The sequence below is a fragment of the Mercenaria mercenaria genome, chromosome 3 (assembly GCF_021730395.1).
Source record: "Mercenaria mercenaria strain notata chromosome 3, MADL_Memer_1, whole genome shotgun sequence".
Lineage (NCBI taxonomy): Eukaryota > Metazoa > Mollusca > Bivalvia > Venerida > Veneridae > Mercenaria > Mercenaria mercenaria.
In genome coordinates this window covers 32,432,605-32,453,567 of record NC_069363.1, presented here as the reverse complement: position 1 = coordinate 32,453,567, position 20,963 = coordinate 32,432,605, and the positions used below count along the sequence as shown (strand labels likewise).

Genomic DNA, 20,963 nt, shown 5'->3' with positions numbered 1-20,963 from the left:
AATTAATCAGTGAAAATCATCCAATCGGAACATGAAGATAATGTGCACATCTCCTCTTGGGAGTGAAGCTTCTTATGAAGTTTTGATGAATTCCAGCTAGCTGATGCACAGGATTACTGTGGACAAGAAATGGTACTGTAGTATACCAAGTTTAATACGGTGGAATCCCGCAATTCTGGCCACCAATGGTTCTTACACAAAATTGTCTTAATAGCTGGATGCTCTTATTAGTGGAACGATCGAAGCTGATGGGCATACAACTTGCACATATATGTCATAATGATCACTTTACTCTTTCTTTGGTCTATATGTATACATTGTGACATACTGTGGACACATAGCAAAAACCTAGTTTGGTCATACACTCAAAAGATGGATCCATTTCACCTTTAATATAATAATGCAATTCTAAGTTAGGCATAAATGTAATGCATGATAAGAAATATAATTTGCATTTTTAGCTCACCTGTCACAAAGTGACAAGGTGAGCTTTTGTGATCGCGCAGCGTCCGTCACCCGTCCGTCAGTGCGTAAACTTTTGCTTGTGACCATTCTAGAGGTCACATTTTTCATGGAGTCTTTATGAAAATTGGTCAGAATGTTAACCTTTATGATATCTAGGTCAAGTTTGAAACTGGGTCACATATGGTCAAAAACTAGGTCAGTAGGTCTAAAAGTAGAAAAACCTTGTGACCTCTCTAGAGGCCATATTTTACAAAAGATCTTCATGAAAATTGGAATAACTTGAGAGCCACTTGACCCAGAATGTTGAAACTTCATAGGATGATTGGACATGCAAAGTAGATGACCTCTACTGATTTTGGGGTCACTCTGTTAAAGGTCAAGGTCACAGGGGCCTGAACATTGAAAACCATTTCCGATCAGTAACTTGAGAACCACTCAACCCAAAATGTTAAAACTTCATAGGATGATTGGACATGCAGAGTAAATGACCCCAATTGATTTTGGGGTCACTCTTTTAAAGGTCAAGGTCACAGGGGCCTGAACATAGAAAAATGCTTCCGGTCAGTAACTTGAGAACCACTTGACCCAGAATGTTGAAACTTCATAGGATGATTGATCATTCAGAGAAGATGACCCCTATCGATTTTGGGGTCACTTTGTTAAAGGTTAAGGTCACAGGGGCCTGAACATGGAAAACCATTTCCGATCAATAACTTGAGAACCACTTGACCCAAAATGTTGAAACTTAATAGGATGATTGGACATGCAGAGTAGATGACCCCTATTGATTTTGGCGTCACTTGATCAAAGGGCAAGGTCACAGGAGCCTGAACATGGAAAACCGTTTCCAATTCCTAACTTGAGAACCACTTGACCCAAAATATTGAAACTGGACATGCCAAATGGATGATCCCTATTGCAGCCAACCATCAGTGTCTCTTTGACTTTTGCTCCTGTCCCCTATTGACTTCTTGCCTATACGACTATAAATTTGGGGAGACATGCGCTTTTTTACAAAAGCATCTTCTAATTTAAGTTTGAATCAAATCCTCTGTAATAACAGAGATATAGTGAAAATGCATCAAAATTAACTTTAAATTCTAAGTAAAAGGGGGCATTATTCATGAAAAATTGGAGTTATGGACCTTGTGTCATATAACGAGGGTGATAAGGCGGAACAATTGTTTTAAGTTTGAATCAAATCTATTTAGTAATAACTGAGATAGAGTGAAACTGCACCAAAACTTTAATGTGAAATTCTAAATAAAAAGGGGGCATAATTCATCGAAAGTTGGTTCCAGAGTTAGGACCTTGTGTCATATGATCTGGGTGATGATGTGAAACAACTATTTTAAATTTGAATCAAATCCATTTAGTAATAACTGTGATAGAGTGAAAGTGCACCAAAACTTTAACCTGAAATTCTAAGTAAAAAGGGGGGATAATAATGAAATATTGGTGCAAGAGTTATGGTCCTTAAGCCATTTGATGTGGGTAATGATGAGGAATAACTGTTTTAAGTTTGAAACATATCCATCAAGTAATTACAGAGATAAAGAGAACATGCATCAAAACTTTAACCAAAGTGTGGACGCGGAAGGACACTTCGTATAGTCAAGCTAAAAAAAAACATTTAAAGCTATTTCTATTGTAAGCTCTGATGAACCCTAAAATGGGGCCAAGCATCCCCATTGAATAAAATCAGGAGAGGACCTTATAATGATGCTACAGACAAAGTTTGATCAAGATTAATCAAGCAGTTATGGAAAACAAGAGGGCCATGATGGCCCTATATCGCTCACCAGAGTTTAACTGGCCTACTGACCTAGTTATTAGCCCCAAATGACCCAGTTTCATATAGATTGAATCACAACTGTTGCCTTTAGAGTGTTCACAAACTTTTACTTTGATTTGACCATGTGACCTAGTTTTTGACCCCAAATGACCCAGATTAAAACTGGACCTAGAGATCTTGCCTATGACCTAGTTTTTGACCCCATATGACCAAGATTCAAACCTGACCAAGAGATCATCAAGACAAACATTCTGACCAAGTATCATAAAGATTGAGTCACAACTGTGGCCTCTAGAGTGTTTACAAGCTTTTCCTTTGATCAGGCCTACTGACCTAGTTTTTGACCCCACATGATCCAGTTTTGAATTTGACCTAGAAATCATCAAGACAAACATTCTGACAAAGTTTCATAAATATTGGGTGACACCTATAGCCTCTAGAGTGTTCACAAGCTTTTCCTTTGATCTGGCCTACTGACCTACTTTTTGATCCCACAATTGACCCAGATTCGAACTTGTCCTAGAGATCATTAAGACAAACATTCTGACACAAAATTTCATAAAGACTGAGTCACAACTGTGGCCTTTAGAGTGTTCACAAGCTTTTCCTTTGATCTGGCCTATGGCCTAGTTTTTGACCCCATATGACCCAGATTCAAACATGACCAAGAGATTATCAAGACAAACATTCTGACCAAATTTCATAAAGATTTAATCACATCTGTGGCCTCTTGAGTTTTCACAAGCTTTTCCTTTGATCTGGCCTACTGACCTAGTTTTTGACCCCATATGACCCAGTTTCAAACCTGACATAGAAATCATCAAGATATTACATTCTGGCCAAGTTTCATAAAAATTGGGTCAGAACTGTGGCCTCTAGAGTGTCCACAACCTTTTCTTTTAATTTGACCGGGTGACCTAGTTTTTGACCCCTAATGACCCAGATTCAATCATGACCTATAGATTATCAAGACAAACATTCTGATTAATTCTCATGAGTTTCAAACTTAAATTGTGGTCTCAAGTGTTGACAAGATTTTCCTTTGATCTGGCATAGTGACCTAGTTTTTGACCCTACATGACCCAGTTTCAAACTTGACCATTCTGACCAAGTTTCATAAAGACTGAGTCAAAATTGTGGCCTCTTAAGTGTTCACAAGTTTTTTCCTTTAATTTGACTGGGTGACCTAGATTTTGACCCCACATGACCCAATTTTGAACTAGACCTAGAAATCATCAAGAAACATTCTGACCAAGTTTCATAAAGACTGAGTCAAAATTGTGGCCTCTAGAGTGTTCACAAGCTTTTCCTTTGATCTAACCTACTGACCTAGTTTTTGACCCCACATGACCCAGTTTCGAACTTGACCTAGAGATCATCAAGACTAACATTCTGACCAAGTTTCATAGAGATTGGGTCACAAATGTGGCCTATAGAGTGTTTACAGGGCAAATGTTGACGGATGCCGGACAATGACCAGTCACAATAGCTCACCTTGAGCACTTTGTGCTCTGGTGAGCTAAAAAGACATTTAAAGATATTTTTATTTCTAGCTCCAGCAGTCGGTTAAAGGGGCTGGTTACCTCTTATTTGAACAAAATCAGGAGAGGACCTTATAATGATGCTACACCAGTTTGATGAAGATCCATCCAGCAGTTCATAAGAAAAAGTTCAAAAGTACACTCAAAACCCGTTATAATGCTACTCGATATACCGCGGTATTCGTTATAACGCGGTATGCTCTTGGCTACCGAATTTTCAGAGGTAAAAAAGAGTCTGTGGATGTTATTTAATTTGATCATAACCAGTGTTTAAACTACATGTACCTGTGTACTTTAACACCTTTGCCATGACAACTGTGACAAAAATCAGTAATAGTCTGCTAGCTTACTTGTTTGCGTATCGCCTTTGTTAAAGTTTGAATACATGTAGACATGTGACAATTAGGCAATCAGTACTGTGTCAAAATGAGACTGTTTGCATAACAAGCGTGTAACATTGGTCAGTCAACTATCAAACCGTTTAAGTTTGCACCAAGGGATGACATTAACATTTGAGTGAATAAAAAATCAAACAACAGGCCCAGTTATGTAATAAAATGCAGCCGTTTTTCGTAATCATCACATTCAGTTCATCAGAATTAATGAAGATCCGATGCACTTTCTTCATGTATTCAAAATTAAATTTTTTTAAGACTGTGCGTTTTTTCTCTTTTAGTTACATAAACCCCCATTGCAATTGCACTGCATATGTAATTTTCACGACCGCGCACTCCTCACACAGCGTTATATGTTTACTTCTGGGGTACACAATTCCAACTTTCTTTTAGAATCACAACGAAATGAGAAGCTGACACAGCGTTATAATTCTTTTAATGTATTTTTCAGTAGCATTAAAGGTAAATAAATGTCCCGTTTATACGAATTAGAATTTCTTATGTAACATAAAACAGCGTTCAAAATATGTCTAATACATTACTGGTGGGTGGGGTATTGCATATACCACTTATACGGCCAACCTGCGTTATAAATTTAATCCGCTAGATCCGCGGGTCTTGAACCTTGGACCCCAACGACAGCATTATAACGGGGTCCCAGTGTATTTCTATTTTTAGCTCTAACAGCCTTTGAAAGGAGCCAAGAGCCCCGATTTGAATAAATTTGGGAACGGACCTTACAATGATGCTACACACCAAGTGAGATGAAGATCCATCAAAACGTTAATGAGGAGAAATATTATAAAGTTATTTCTATTTTCAGCTCTAACAGCCCCTAAAAGGGACCTAGTGTTCCCATTTGAAGACAATTTGGGAAGACCTTTCTATGATGCTACAAAGTTTGCTACGGTCCAAGTAGTTCAAGAGAAAGTCATTTTAAGGTATAACTCTAGTTGCCCCTAAATTTGGGAGAGGACTTTGCAATGATCCTACAGATTGAGTTTGATGAAGATCCATTAATCAATTCATGAAAAGAAGTTGTTTAAAAGTTTTTTTGTTTTTTTTTCAACTCTAGTGGTCCCTAAACTGGTTAAGGTGCCCTCATTTGAACAAATCTGGAGAGGACCTTACAATGATGCTACATACCAAATCTGATGAAGATTCATCAAGTTGTTCACGAGAAGAAGTCATTTAAAGTTGTTTTTTCCTATTTTTACCTCGAGCACCCAAATTTGAACAAAACTGGGAGAGGACCTTACAAAACAGTGGTGTAAAACTCCAATCGCCCACTTGCATTGGCATGCTCAAGTCCTGCTAAGACGTGTGAAACTTCTTATATACTTGATTAACTGGGTGCCTGCTTTCTGTGACATAGCGTTTCCAAAATTCATCACAATATGTTCTGAATTACCTATCCAAAAATGATACTAATATTCAAGTCAGTAGCCACTTTAAAATTCAATTGCACAATGACCATGATTAACATGTGCACATAAGTTTGTCAGTTTATATACGACAAGACTGTGATTCAAGTGCAAGTCTTTTAGTCGTAATCTTTACAATGTACAATAAAGACAAGTAAGCCAGTCCGAACATGAAGATATTTTATCAGCACTGATGTTATTATATTCACCACTTAATATCTAGTACTGTGTCATATCTGATATTTATAGAGACAGGTGGGCTGATGAAAGAAACTTTATTTGGGCTGACAAAGGAATTTTTATTCAGATTCGGACAAGTGAGAGTTCACTACGGGCAAGTTGATTATACTGGCTACCAGTCCTACATGGCAAGTGGTGAAAAATAGAATTTTACACCCCGGTTACAACGATGCTACAGACCAAGTCTGATGAAGACCCATCAAGTCTTCATGAAAAGTCAAAGGTTATTTTTTTTTTTTAAGCCCTTGCAGTCCCATACAAGGGACCTATATGAAACATTTGAACAAACTAGATAGAGGGCCATACCAGTATGCTACTGTATGTTTGGTGCAATTCTGACCAGCAGTATCATAATCAGAGAAGATGTGTTCTGTGGAAAAGTGTGGACAGACAGTGAGTGATCACAACAGCTCACCATGAGCACTTCATGCTCAAGGTGAGCTAAAAATTAATATTTCATTTCCAGATTGACAGGACCTCTGCTAGCATGAATTTTAAGATATAGTAAGTTTAAAACCATTTTTCATTTATTTTTGAATTAATGGAGCAGTGCTATTTTTGGCAATAAAGTGTATGATAAAGCAGTTTCATATTCTAACATGATGCAGACACAATTATTGCTGTACACAGCACAAATGTCTGTTACCCAAAATTAATATTGTGCATCTTAAATATTCTGCATAACACTTAACATGATTGTGTTGTCTTTCTATAACCTGTTAATTAAATACTGCTAGAGAATGTTCCAGTCTTCTACAAATGAAAATGAACTCGAAACATAAGTCTTTTTTCATTTTGATAATTTAAAGAGTTTTGTCCCATTTGTCTGGGTATGAGACTTGTACAACAGGAGTATTCTCTCTAGTCGTGAGACTTGTACAACAGGAGTATTCTCTCTAGTCTGTTTTTACAGAACAGAGTTTTTAGTTGCAGCATGAATGTGTTGATAACATCTAGATCATTGGTACAGCTCATATTGTTTTTGCAGCAAAGATCTGTTGAAAAAGAGTACTTCTGTTGTTGTTACTACACAGATTGTTTGTTGTTGCAGCACTGATGTGTTGATTGCTGACTTTTATTGTTGATGCAGCACAGATTACATAAAATCATCAGAATCATTTCCACCATCCTGAAACAGTAAAATAGTTAAATCGCAGTGCTTCTCAATCCAACTTATCCTTCTTACACATGTTTTCACAATACTGAAACAAACGAAAAACTAGAAATTGTTTTTCATGAAAAACTTACCTGATTTACCATTGAGCCACTTACACAACTGACTTCATTTAAAGCTGTCTTGTCTTACAGAAAGGCACTAATATCTATATGTTATTAGATATGTATCGTGAAATATGCCTGAGTTCTGCAGCCGAAATACTGCTTAACTTTAGAACATATTATTTCGTGGAAAAATGAGTGCCTATTTCTCAATGCAAATCTAATAATCTTTTTTATATGCACATCTATACTTATAATTATCATATAAATTTGTTCTTTAGCCAGAGTAAAACTGAAAATATTATTGTTAAAGAACTTCCAAATGCTACAACACACATGAAACTGAAGTCACGAATGACATCAAACACCCAAAGCTACCTTAATTTACAGCTACCTTGACCTTAGCTTTCCTTACAGCTACACAAAGTTACAGCTGTACAGCTAATATTTGTGAACAATGTGTTATTTTGATGCCCTGTATCTAAAATTGCCTCATTTAATTATCAAGTAAACAAAGCCATCACTGTCAATGTTTCCTTTCATCTCTAAATATAGAATCTGGATTGTTCTGCATGTAGTTTCAACATGGTGAAAATATTTGCAGTCTTTTTCCATCTTAAGTTTCAGAATGCACTGACAAGTTAATGTATCTGATCCACAAATAGATAACATTTCCATTCCTGGTGACCTCAAGTTTGTTTTTTTATCATTTGAAAGAGTTGTGTTTGCCAAACAAACATAAGTAAATAAGATAACCATAATAATAATTATGCATGAATCACTACAGTACCGTTAATGATTAATCTTACTCTGTCATAACTGGATTTCTGTTGAAATTTCATTGAAAACTATAAGTTAAAATATAAAAATTCTATAACATATCTTGGTCATGTAATTTATTATTTCTTTTTCAGTAGACAATACACTTTCAAATGATACCAAATTATATGAGCTTACCAGGGCATTTGATATATTTTAATAGCACTAAATACAGAACTTGCTTATTTGTGGACCTGAGACCTTTAATAAATCATCTTGATGTCTGGGAAAATAATTATATTGGTAAAGAAACTAAAATTCAGCACTATACATTTCTAAATTCTGACCTACTTACATACCTAGTTTCAAACATTATAAAATTATACCATACCTTATTTGAAGTCATTTTATCTTCTGACATCAAATTTGAGTAAGATCTGAAGTAGAAATCAAATAAATTGAAGCGCTTTAATTTAGCACTGTAAGATATACATACATTCTGGCCAACAACCGATTTGTAAAAAATGTGAATAAATCCAATACAAAAGATGGTTTACAAAACTATGGTAGCTTGTCTGATTATCTTAACTCTTAAAGCACTTTCCATCAGGTGATTGTAGGTTTGACAAGGTAAATTACTGGTGATGATTTAGACAATACAGATAACCCTGCATTAGTGGCCACCTATATTAAGCAGACATTTGCCTTAAACAGCCTGTCTGCTAACTTCACAAACTAACTTTTTGTTCAAATTTCAACTTTTCTTCAGTCAGACTGTGTCTATGCTTAATACAGGTTTGACTGTATATCTAAAGCCATTGTCTTCTATTTCTGATTCATGCTGGGAAGTTATCTGTTACTACAGGCACTAGCTAGGATAACAGATTACCTTATATAACTGTAAACCTTTCATGTTTAAAAATGGTGTTTATCCCAACAAAACAACCAACAAGAGGGCCATGAAGGCCCTGTATCGCTCACCTGACCTATTGACCTAAAGACCATCAAGATAGTTTCATTAAGATATGGTCATAAATGTGGCCTCGAAAATGTTAACTAACTTTTCCTTTGGTTTGACCTGGTGACCTAGTTTTTGACCCCATATGACTCAGATTCGAACTTAACCTAAAGATCATCAAGATTAACATTCTGACTAAGTTTCATGAAGATACAGTCATAAATGTGGCCTCTAGAGTGTTAACAAGCTTTTCCTTTGATTTGACCCAGTGAGCTAGTTTTTGACCCCACATGACCCAGATTCGAACTTGATTCAAAGATCATCAAGATTAACATTCTGACTAAGTTTCATGAAGATACAGTCATAAATGTGGCCTCTAGAGTGTTAACAAGCTTTTCCTTTGATTTGACCCTAGTTTTTGACCCAACCTGACCCAGATTTGAACATGACCTATAAATCATCAAGATTAACATTCTGACCAAGTTTCATTAAGATATGGTCGTAAATGTGGCCTCTAGAGTGTTAACTAGCTTTTCCTTTGATTTGACCCAGTGACCTAATTTTTGACCCTACATGACCCAGATTCTGACTGGACTTTGAGATCATCATGAGTAACATTCTGACCAAGTTTCATGTGGCCTCTACAGTGTTAACAAGCTTTCCCTTTGATTTCACAAGGTGACCTAGTTTTTGACCCCAAATGACCCAATATCAAAATCATTCAAGATTTTATTGAGGGTAACATTCTGACCAAGTATCATTAAGACTGGGCCAAAATTGTGACCTCTAGAGTGTTAACAAGCTTTTCTTTTGATCTGACCTGGTGACCTAGTTTTTATCCCCAGATGACCCAATATCGAATTCATCCAAGATTTTATTGAGGGTAACATTCTGACCAAGTTTCAATAAGATCGGGTCAAAATTGTGACTTCTAGAGTGTTAACAAGCTTTTCCTTTGATTTGATCTGGTGACCTAGTTTTTGACCCCAGATGACCCAATATCGAATTCATCCAAGATTTTATTGAGGGTAACATTCTGACCAAGTTTCAATAAGATTGGGTCAAAATTGTGACTTCTAGAGTGTTGACAAGCTTTTCCTTTAATTTGACCCGGTGACCTAGTTTTTGAAACCAGATGACCAAATATCGAACTAGTCCAAGATTTTTATGAGGGTAACATTCTGACCAAGTTTCATCAAGATTAGGCCAAATTTGTGACCTCTAGAGTGTTAACAGTCAAATTGTTGACGACGGACGATGGACGGATGACGGACGACTGATGACGGACGGACGACGACGGACGAGGTACACAGGGCGATCACAAAAGCTCACCTTGAGCACTTTGTGCTCAGGTGAGCTAAAAAGTTACAAAATATAAGCTATTTATAGTAACGTAAAAGGGAAGTAATTAAACAAGAGGGTCATGATGACCCTGGATCGCTCACCTGAGTAATATGAGCTACATGTTTCAAATGTCAAACTGATGATAAAATGTTAAGAAAGTCAGTAGGTCACATTCATGGTCAATGAAATTCAGTTTTACAATTGGTGTGCAAAACTGTGTATGTCATCAAAATTTAAAGGCTGTATCTTAAACAAGAGCACCGCCTTGCGGGTGCTGACGCTCATCTGATTTTTTTTGTGTGATAGAAATATTGTCCTACCCGTGATTTTCTAAGTCTAAAAAGGGCCATCATTCTTGCAAAAAGCAGGATAGAGTTATGTTTTTTGATGTACAGTGTCCACTTATGATGGTGAAAAACTGTTGAAAGTTTTAAAGCAATAGCTTTGATAGTTTATGAGAAAAGTTGACTTAAACATAATACTCAACCAAGAAAATGATTTTCTAAGTCCAAAAGGGGCAATAATTATTGCAAAAATCAGGATGGAGTTACGCTGCTTGCTGTACAGGGTCAGCTTATGATGGTGAACAAGTGTTGCAAGTTTCAAAGCAATAGCTTTGATAGTTTAAGAGAAAAAGTTGACCTAAACATAAAACTTAACCAAGAAATCTGATATTTTCTAAGTCCAAAAGGGGCCATAAATCTTGCAAAAAGCAGGATGGAGTTATGTTTCTTGCTGTACAGGGTCAACTTATGATGGTGAACAAGTGCTGCAAGTTTTAAAGCAATAGCTTTGATAGTTTAGGATAAAAGCTGACCTAAACATAAAACTTAACTAAGAAAACTGATTTTCTAAGTCCAAAAGGGGCAATAAATCTTGCAAAAAGCAAGATGGAGTTATGTTTCTTGCTGTACAGGGTCAGCTTATGATGGTGAACAAGTATTCCAAGTTTCAAAGCAATAGCTTTGACAGTTTGGGAGAAAAGTTGACCTAAACATAAAACTTAACCAAGAAATCTGATATTTTCTAAGTACAAAAGGGGCCATAAATCTTGCAAAAAGCAAGATGGAGTTATGTTTCTTGCTATACAGGGTCAGCTTATGATGGTGAACAAGTATTCCAAGTTTCAAAGCAATAGCTTTGATAGTTTAGGAGAAAAGCTGACCTAAACATAAAACTTAACCAGGCAACGCCGACGCAGACGCCGACGCCGACGCCGACGCCGACAACCGCTCAAGTGATGACAATAACTCATCATTTTTTTTCAAAAAATCAGATGAGCTAAAAACAAGAAAGTAGGTCAGTAGGTCAAGGTCACAGTCAAGTGACATCACCAGGTAATTATAATTAAATAGTCTTGAAAATAGGATCAGATGATTTTTTAAATATTTTTCCTATATAACTCACATAATAACTAAGTTACCCCAGGGCAGGGCCTCTTTTAACCCCAGGGACATATTTTGAACAATTTTGGTAGAGGACTACTAGACAATGCATCCTACCAAATATCAAAAGCCTAGGTCGTTTGGTTTCAGACAAGAAGATTTTTAAAGCTTTTTCCTATATAAGTCTATATAAAATTTGGGACCCCCAGGGCAGGGCCTCTTTTCACCCGAGGGGTACAATTTGAACAATTTTGGTTGAGGACCATAAGAAAATGCTACAAACAAAATATCAAGGTCTAAGTGTTGTGGTTTCAGACAAGAAGATTTTTAAACTTTTTTTTCCTATATAAGTCTATGTAAAACTTGGGACACCCGGGGCGGGGCCATATTTGACCCTAGGGGGATAATTTGAACAATCTTAGTAGAGGACCACTAGATGATGCTACAAACCAAATATCAAAACCTTGGGACCCCCGGGGCGGGGCCATATTTGACCCTAGGGGGATAATTTGAAAAATCTTGGTAGAGGACCGCTAGATGATGCTACAAACTAAATATCAAAGCCATAGGCCATGTGGTTTTGTACAAGAAGATTTTCAAAGTTTTCCCTATATAGACTATATAAACCATTTGACCCCCGGGGCAGGGCCATATTTGACCCTAGGAGGATAATTTGAACAATTTTGGTAGAGGGCCACAAGATGATGCTACACACCAGATATCAAAGCCCTAGGCCCTGTGGTTTTGGACAAGAAGATTTTTAAAGTCCTTAAAAGTTCCTTTCGGTTGCCATGGCAACCAGAGTTCTGCATGGAATTCAATTCTTTGAAAAATTTTGAAAGGGGACCATCCAAGGATCATTCCTGTGAAGTTTGGTGTAATTATGCCCAATGGTTTTCAAGAAGAAGATGTTTTTAGAAATTATTGACGGACACACGACGGACAACTGACGACGGACGACGCACTATGGACGAGGGACATCAAGCGGTCACAATAGCTCACCTTGTCACTTTGTGACAGGTGAGCTAAAAAAAAATTATTGTAAGTGAACAAAAGAAGGATCTGCCAAATAAATCTGTTGACATAAATGAAATTTCAGATCAGTATCTTCATTAGTTACGAAGATATACCCATTTTAATTTGAAATAAAGGGAGGTAATTTGACATAAAATCTGTCCATAGTTATCTACCCTGATTGGCTCAGTCCAACTAATGACAATAATGAAATTTCAAATAGTCCTATGAGTACTTGCTGATATAAATCCATTTTGATTACAATCAGGGGAGGTAATCAGATATAAAATAACTCTGGAACCTACGATTGGATCTGATTTGTCATGGAATCCAAGATTTATTGTTCTTGAAGATATTTTGGAAGTTTGTATCAAATAAAACCATAAATGAAGTCTCTACATGGCTGCAAAAACCAAAATAGCCAATTTTGGACCTTTAAGGGGCCATAACTCTGGAACCCATGATGGAATCTGGCCAGTTCAAGAAAGGAACCAAGATCTTGTGGTAATACAAGTTGTGTGCAAGTTTGGTTAAAATCAAATCATAAATGAAGCTGCTATTGTGCAGACAATGTCAAAATAGCTAATTTTGGCCCTTTCAGGGGTCAGAACTCTGGAACCCATTAAGGGATCTGGCTGGTTTAAAAAAGGAACCGGGATCTTATGGTAACACAAGTTTTCTGCAAGTCTGATTAAATTCAAATCATAAATGAAGCTGCTATTGTGCAGACAATGTCAAAATAGCTAATTCTGGCCCTTTCAGGGGCCATAACTCTGGAACCCATAATGGAATCTCGCCAGTTGAAGAAAGGAACCAAGATCTTATGGTGATACAAGTTGTGGGAAAGTTTGGTTAAAATAAAATCATAAATGAAGCTGCTATTGTGCAGACAAGGTCAAAATAGCTAATTCTGGCCCTTTCAGGGGCCATAACTCTGGAACCCATAATGAAATCTGGCCAGTTCAAGAAAGGAACCAAGATCTTATGGTGATACAAGTTGCGTGCAAGTTTGGGAAAAATCAAGTTATAAATAAAGCTGCTATTGTGCAGACAAAGTCAAAATAGCTAATTTTGGCCCTTTCAGGGGCCATAACTCTGGAACCCATAATGGGATCTGGCCAGTTCATGAAAGGAACCGAGATTTTATGGTGATACAAGTTGTGTGCAAGTTTGGTTAAAATAAAATCATAAATGAAACCACTATCGTGCAGACAAGAAATTGTTGACGCATGGACGGACGGACTGACAACGGACGAAGGGTGATCACAAAAGCTCACCTTGTGACAAGTGAGCTAAAAACAGGAGTTGTCTGTTAAACACATATGCCCCTCCATGATGGCCTGTGAGAGGCAAGTGGGTATGCAATTTTGTATACTGTGACCTTGACCCTTTACATAAACAAGAGGGTCAAGGTGGTCCTAAGTCACTCACCTGACCTTGTTTATTTGACTTTGATTATATGTATGACACACTAAATCATAAATGATAATATTTGTGTTTAGCATACAAAAACATAAAACAAGTCAAGTACCCCCATTTGAACAAATTTCAGGAAGGACCTTAAAATAATTCTACATACCAAGTTTAATGCAAATCCATCAATTAGTTCTGAGAAGAAGTTGTTTAAAGTTTTTTCTTTTTTAGCACTAGCAGCCTAAAAGTGGCCAAGTGCCTTCATTTGAATAAATTTAAGACAAGACCTTACAGTGATGCCACAGACTTAAGTTTGAAGAAGATCTGTCAAGTGGTTTATGAGAAGAAGGTTTTTCTATTTTTAGCTCTAGCTACCCCTAAAAGAGCCCTATTTAAACAAATTTGGGAAGCTACAGACTAAATTTGGTATAATTCTGCTCTGACAATAGTTTCAGAGGAGATGTTTAATTACATTGTTGATAACGGACACAGGACGACTGACACCAGTGACCAGACCATCTGCCTATACTTATAAGTAAACCTAAACATTTGTTCATGTGAGCTAAAAACAGCAAGGGTTCTATTAAGATTGACAGCAAAAGCGTTCTTTAATTAGTAAGCAGTTTTCAGCCTAGAGGTCTTGACCTACTGACCCCTAAAACAATAAGGAATAACTACTGACCACAGAGAATATGAAGTTTGATCATTGTAGGTCAAAGCATTTTTAAGTTATTGAGAAGAAACTGTTTTCAGTCTCATGTTCACTGTGACCTTGTTCCTTGACCTACTGGACCTTAAACCAACAGGAGTCATCTACTGACCACAGGCAATAATCCTGTCAAATCTGACAACTGTTGGCCAAAACATTCTTTAGCTATCAAGCTGAAACTGTTTTCAGTTTAAAGTCGCTGTGACCTTAGACCCACTGACCCCCAAAGTACTAGAGATCATCGACTGACCACAGGCAATACTCTTTTGAAATTTGACCATTGTGAGAAGAAGCATTCTCTAGTTATTGACTGTAAACCAAATGGTCAACTGACTGACTGAGACAGACGGACTGACCAACAATGAGCAAAACAATATTCCCCGCTTTCCTTTGAAAGATAAAAAAATCCAGGGAATCCATGTTATGTGCTTTATGTGCCTTGATAAAATGAGAAATAAACTAGAAAATGCTTTTGTAAAAAAGCGCATGTCTCCCCCAATGCAAAGTCCTATAGGCAAGAAGTCAATAGGGGTCAGGAGCGAAAGTCAAAGAGACACTGATGGTTGGCTGCAATAGGGATCATCTACTTGGCATGTCCAGTCATCCCGCTAAATTTCAACAGTCTTGGCCTAGTGGTTCTCAAGTCACTGTTCAGGCTCCTGTGACCTTGACCTTTGATCAGATGACCTCAAAATAAATTGGGGTCATCTACTCTGCATGTCCAATCATCCTATTTAGTTTCAACATTGTAGGTCAAGTGGTTCTCAAGTTATTTCCAAAAAATGATTTTACATGAACAGGCCACTGTGACCTTGACCTTTAACAGACTGACCCCAAAAACAATAGGGGCCATTTACTCTGCATGAACAATCATCCTATGAAGTTTCAACATTCTGGGTCGACAGGTTCTCAAGTTATTGATTGGAAATGGTTTTCCATGTTCAGGCCCCTGTGGCCTTGACCCTTCAACAGAGTGACCCTAAAATCAATAGGGGTCATCTACTCTGCATGACCAATCATCCTATGAAATTTCAACATTCTGGGTCAAGTGGTTCTCAAGTTACTGACCGGAAATGGTTTTCAATGTTCAGGCCCCTGTGACCTTGACCTTTGACGGAGTGACCCCAAAATCAATAGGGGTCATCTACTCTTCATGACCAATCATCCTATGAAGTTTCAACATTCTGGGTCAAGTGGTTCTCTAGTTATTGATTGGAAATGGTTTTCAATGTTCGGGCCCGTGACCTTGACCTTTGACGGAGTGACCCCAAAATCAATAGGGGTCATCTACTCTTCATGACCAATCAACCTATGAAGTTTCAACATTCTGGGTCAAGTGGTTCTCTAGTTATTGATCGGAAATGGTTTTCAATGTTCAGGCCCCTGTGACCTTGACCTTTGACGGAGTGACCCCAAAATCAATAGGGGACATTTACTCTTCATTACCAATCATCCTATGAAGTTTCAACATTCTGGGTCAAGTGGTTCTCTGGTTATTGATCGGAAATGGTTTTCAATGTTCAGGCCCCTGTGACCTTGACCTTTGACGGAGTGACCCCAAGATCAATAGGGGTCATCTTCTCTTCATGACCAATCATCCTATGTAGTTTCAACATTCTGGGTCAAATGGTTCTCTAGTTATTGATCGGAAATAGTTTTCAATGTTCAGGCCCCTGTGACCTTGACCTTTGACGGAGTGACCCCAAAAACAATAGGGGTCGTCTACTCCAGCAGCCCTACAACCCTATGAAGTTTGAAGGTTCTAGGTCAAATGGTTCTTCAGTTATTGCTCGGAAATGAAGTGTGACGTACGGACGGATGGACGGACGGACGGACGGACGGACAGGGCAAAAACAATATGTCTCCTAGGGGAGACATAAATATGAGACGGTTAAATGTATCATACCTGAGTTCTTTCTCCTTTTCTTTTCTTTCCATTTCTTCTTTTTCTCGTTTTCTCTGTTCCTGTAATTTATGTCTCTGATCATCACGTTCTAACCGATCTCTCTCTTCTCGTAATGCTCGGAGATCAGGAAATTTTTCTTCTTTTGTTTTATTTAGTCTATTTACAATTTCATTTATTCTTTTTTCAACTCTTACTTTTCTTACCTGAAAAATCAATTCATCGCATGGTAATATATTTTATGTTAATAACAAAGTTAATATGCCAGCTTACAGTAGGAGAAACTTCCTGTTTGGAAAATCAATTTATTGCTTTTCACTACTTCCTGAAGGGGAAACTTGTTACTTACTGGGTAATATAGTAACTTGTTTCCAGTTTGGGAAGCAAAATCATCATTTCTGACTTGTTTCCATCAAAAGGCCCAGTGCATAAGAGTAAACATTGTGTTAGTAAATGAAATATGCAAATTTAAATTTAAATACTTTATCTAAATTTCTACCATTCAGATTTTTTTAATGTGTTAACAAACTTTTTATTTAACTTTTATTTTCTTTAATTTCAAAGCTTCCTAAACAGGAAACTTAATTTCCCAATTGGGAAACACAGATATGTTTATTTACACTGAACTGCATTCAGTCAGACTTATGACCCCTTTTCCACTCAGATAACTAGAGCTGCTTTTGAGACAAGAGATCACAGAGTGATCTTGGCGCCCACCAATGTGCCATTTTTGAGTGTTCCAAATTTCAAGACTTAATGACTAGCTCAAGGTCAAATTTCATTTCCGTACACAACACTGTGCATGTGGTCCAAATTCGAAAGATGTAGATTGAGAAATGTGAAAGTAGGTCACTAGATCAATTTCAAGGACAAAGTTCTTTGTACACAAAACTATGTATGTGCATCAAGTTTGAAGGCTGTAGTTTGAGAAATTTGGAAGTAGGTATCTAGGTCAATCTTAAGGTCAAAGTTTATTTCTGTACACAAAACTATGCAAGTGGTCCAAATTTGAAGGCTGTAGCTTGAGAAATGTGAAAGTAGGTTACTAGGTCAAAATCAAGGTCAAATTTCACTTCACAACACAAATCTATGCATGTGGTCCAAATTTGAAGCCTGTATCTTCAAAAATGTGAAAGTAGGTCACTAGGTCAATGTCAAGGTCAAAGTTTGTTTTGGTACACAATCCTATGCATGTGGTCTAAATTTGAAGCCTGTAGCTACAGAAATGTGAAAGTAGGTCACTAGGTCAATCTTAAGGTCAATGTTCATTTCGGTACACAAAACTATGCAAGTGGTCCAAATTTGAAGGCTGTAGCTTGAGAAATGTGAAAGTAGGTCACTAGATCAAAATCAAGGTCAAATTTTATTTCGAAATACAGAACTATGCATGTGGTCCAAATTTGAAGCCTGTACCTTCAAAAATGTGAAAGTAGGTCACTAGGTCAATGTAAAGGTCAAAGTTTGTTTCGGTACACAAAACCATGCATGTGGTCCAAATTTGAAGGCTGTAGCTTGAGAAATGTGAAAGTAGGTCACTAGGTCAAAATCAAGGTCAAATTGTATTTCGGAATACAGAACTATGCATGTGGTCCAAATTTGAAGCCTGTACCTTCAATAATGTGAAAGTAGGTCACTAGGTCAATGTAAAGGTCAAAGTTTGTTTTGGTACATAAAACCATGCATGTGGTCCAAATTTGAAGGCTGTAGCTTGAGAAATGTGACAGTAGGTCACTGGGTCAAAATCAAGGTCAAATTTCATTTCAGAACACGAAACTATGCATGTGGTCCAAATTTGAAGCCTGTACCTTCAAAAATGTGAAAGTAGGTCACTAGGTCAATGTCAAGGTCAAAGTTTTTTTCAGTGCACAAAACTATGCATGTGGTCCAAATTTGAAGGTTGTAGCTACAGAAATGTGAAAGTAGGTCACTAGGTCAAAATCAAGGTCAACTCATGTCAAGGTTCATCTTGCCACCCAAAACCATACATGTGGTCCAAATTTGAATGTTGTAGGTTATTGACAAGAAGTTTTTAAAAGCTTTTCCCTATATATGTCTATATGAACCATGTGACCCCCAGGGCGGGGCCATATTTGACCCTAGGCGGATAATTTTAACAAACTTGGTAGAGAACCACTAGATGGTGCTACATTACAAATATCAAAGCCCTAGGCTTTGTGGTTTGGACAAGAAGATTTTCAAAGTTTTTCTCTATATAAGTCTATGTAAACCATGTGACCCCCGGGGCGGGGCCATATTTGACCCTAGGGGGATAATTTGAACAAACTTAGTAGAAGACCACTAGATGATGTCACATACAAAATATCAAAGCCCTAGGCCCTGTGGTTTTGGACAAGAGGTTTTTCAAAGTTTTTCCCTGTATAAGTCTATATAAACCATGTGACCCCCGGGGCGGGGCCATATTAGACCCATGGGAAATAATTTTAATCTTCTTGGTAGAGGACCACAAGATGATGCTTCATACCAAATATCAAAGCCCTAGGCTCTGTGGTTTTGGACAAGAAGATTTTTAAAGTTTTTCCCTATATAAATCTATGTAAATTATAGAAATAAACAAAGGGCCATAACTTACTAAAAAATTGTTGAACCAGTCTGATTTTCAGGGGGACACAACTAGGGTACCAATACATTATTCTGACAAAGTTTGGTCAAAATCCCCCTGGTAGTTTCTGAGGAGATGCGATAACGAGAAATTGTTAACGGAAGGACGGACGGACAAAATTTGTGACAGACACACACACACACACACACACACATACATACACAGACAGAAGTAAATCAATATGTCTCCCACACCACTGTGTGGTGGGAGACATAATTAATTTGTTTTTGTTTTCAGGTTTTTGTTCAGGTCCATATGAAAGCTTTTAATGATGCATACTATGGCATAAAATCATTTTGGGCCAGTATAATTTTAAGCAACATTACATTTAAAAGAAGAACTTTATGTGTATGAGTATAAACTAGGTATTTACAAGAAATAAGAGTTGAAGCATCTGGAAACAATATATATACATGTATATATCACTCTGAATTAAACTGTATAACAGTAATCGGTATGTGTTTTGTTCTGTTCGTCTTAAATCGAATAACTGCTCCAAGTTTTAAAGCAACAGCTTTGACCGTAATGGAGAAAAGTTGACCTAAACGCAAAACTTAACCAAGAAATCTGATATTTTCTAAGTCCAAAAGTGGCCATAATTCTTGCAAAAAGCAGGATGGAATTATGTTTCTTGCTGTACAGAGTCAGCTTTCAATGATGAACAAGAGTTGCAAGTTTTATAGCAACAGCTTTAATAGTTTAGGAGAAAAGTTGACCTAAACATAAAACTTAACCAAGAAATCAGATTTTCTAAGTCCAAAAGAGGGCATAATTCTTGCAAAATGCAGGATGGAATTATGTTTCTTGCTGTACAGAGTTAGCTAATGATGGTGAACAAGTGTTGCAAGTTTCAAAGCAATAGCTTTAATAGTTTAGGAGAAAAGTTGACCTAAACATAAAACTTAACCAAGAAATCAGATTTTCTAAGTCCAAAAGGGGCCATAATTCTTGCAAAAACCAGGATGGAGTTATGTTTCTTGCTGTACAGGGTCAGCTTTTGATGGTGAACAAGTGTTGCAAGTTTAAAAGCAATAGCTTTGATAGTTTAGGAGAAAAGTTGGACTAAACATAAAACTTAACCAAGAAATCTGATATTTTCTAAGTCCAAAAGGGGCCATAATTCTAGCAAAAAGCAGGATGGAGTTATGTTTCTTGCTGTACAGAGTCAGCTAATGGTGGTGAACAAGTGTTGCAAGTTTTAAAGCAATAGCTTTGATAGTTTAGGAGAAAAGCTGACATAAACGCCGACGCCGATCAAGTGATGACAATAACTCATCATTTTTTTTTTCAAAAAATCAGATGAGCTAACAAGAGCTGTTACAGGAGACAGCGCGCTCGACTATTTCGATGCTGGATAGTGAAACTTGGCACATCTTAGGAAACTGGAGCTGTCACTGGGGTGTTTATTAATTCCGATGGTGGATAAAGATATTGCACAATAGCCTGAGTCCGTGTCAAAAATATTAAGTAATAAGAGAGGTATTAAAAACATAAAGTGTATCAAAACACTATGTAAGTATAGTCTAAGCAAAAAGGGGGCATAATTCATTAAATATTGGTGCAAGAGTTATGCAACTTGTGTCATATGATGTGGGTGATGATGTGGAACAACTACTTCAAGTTTGAATCAAATGCATTTCATAATAACTGAGATATAGTGAAAATGCATCAAAATTAACCTTTAATTCTTAGTAAAAGGGGGTATAATTCATGAAAAATTGGTGCATGAGTTATGCACCTTGTGTCATATGGTGTGGCTGATGATGTTGAACAACTGTTT

At 37.1% G+C, this 20,963-nt stretch overlaps 1 protein-coding gene across 1 annotated transcript in view; it reads right to left on the bottom strand.

Annotated features, from left to right (window-relative positions):
- Positions 1–6,365: 6,365 nt before the first annotated feature.
- The window catches only part of LOC123525157 (coiled-coil domain-containing protein 25-like), a 41,481-nt gene continuing 26,883 nt past the window's right edge, over positions 6,366–20,963 (bottom strand). The window contains exons 7-9 of the mRNA XM_045303955.2: positions 16,567–16,769; positions 8,229–8,274; positions 6,366–6,989 (exon numbers count right to left, since the gene is read on the bottom strand). Of these exons, the coding sequence (XP_045159890.1) occupies positions 6,957–6,989; positions 8,229–8,274; positions 16,567–16,769 (282 nt within the window). The 3' untranslated portion in view covers positions 6,366–6,956. The remainder of the gene's footprint in view (positions 6,990–8,228; positions 8,275–16,566; positions 16,770–20,963) is intronic.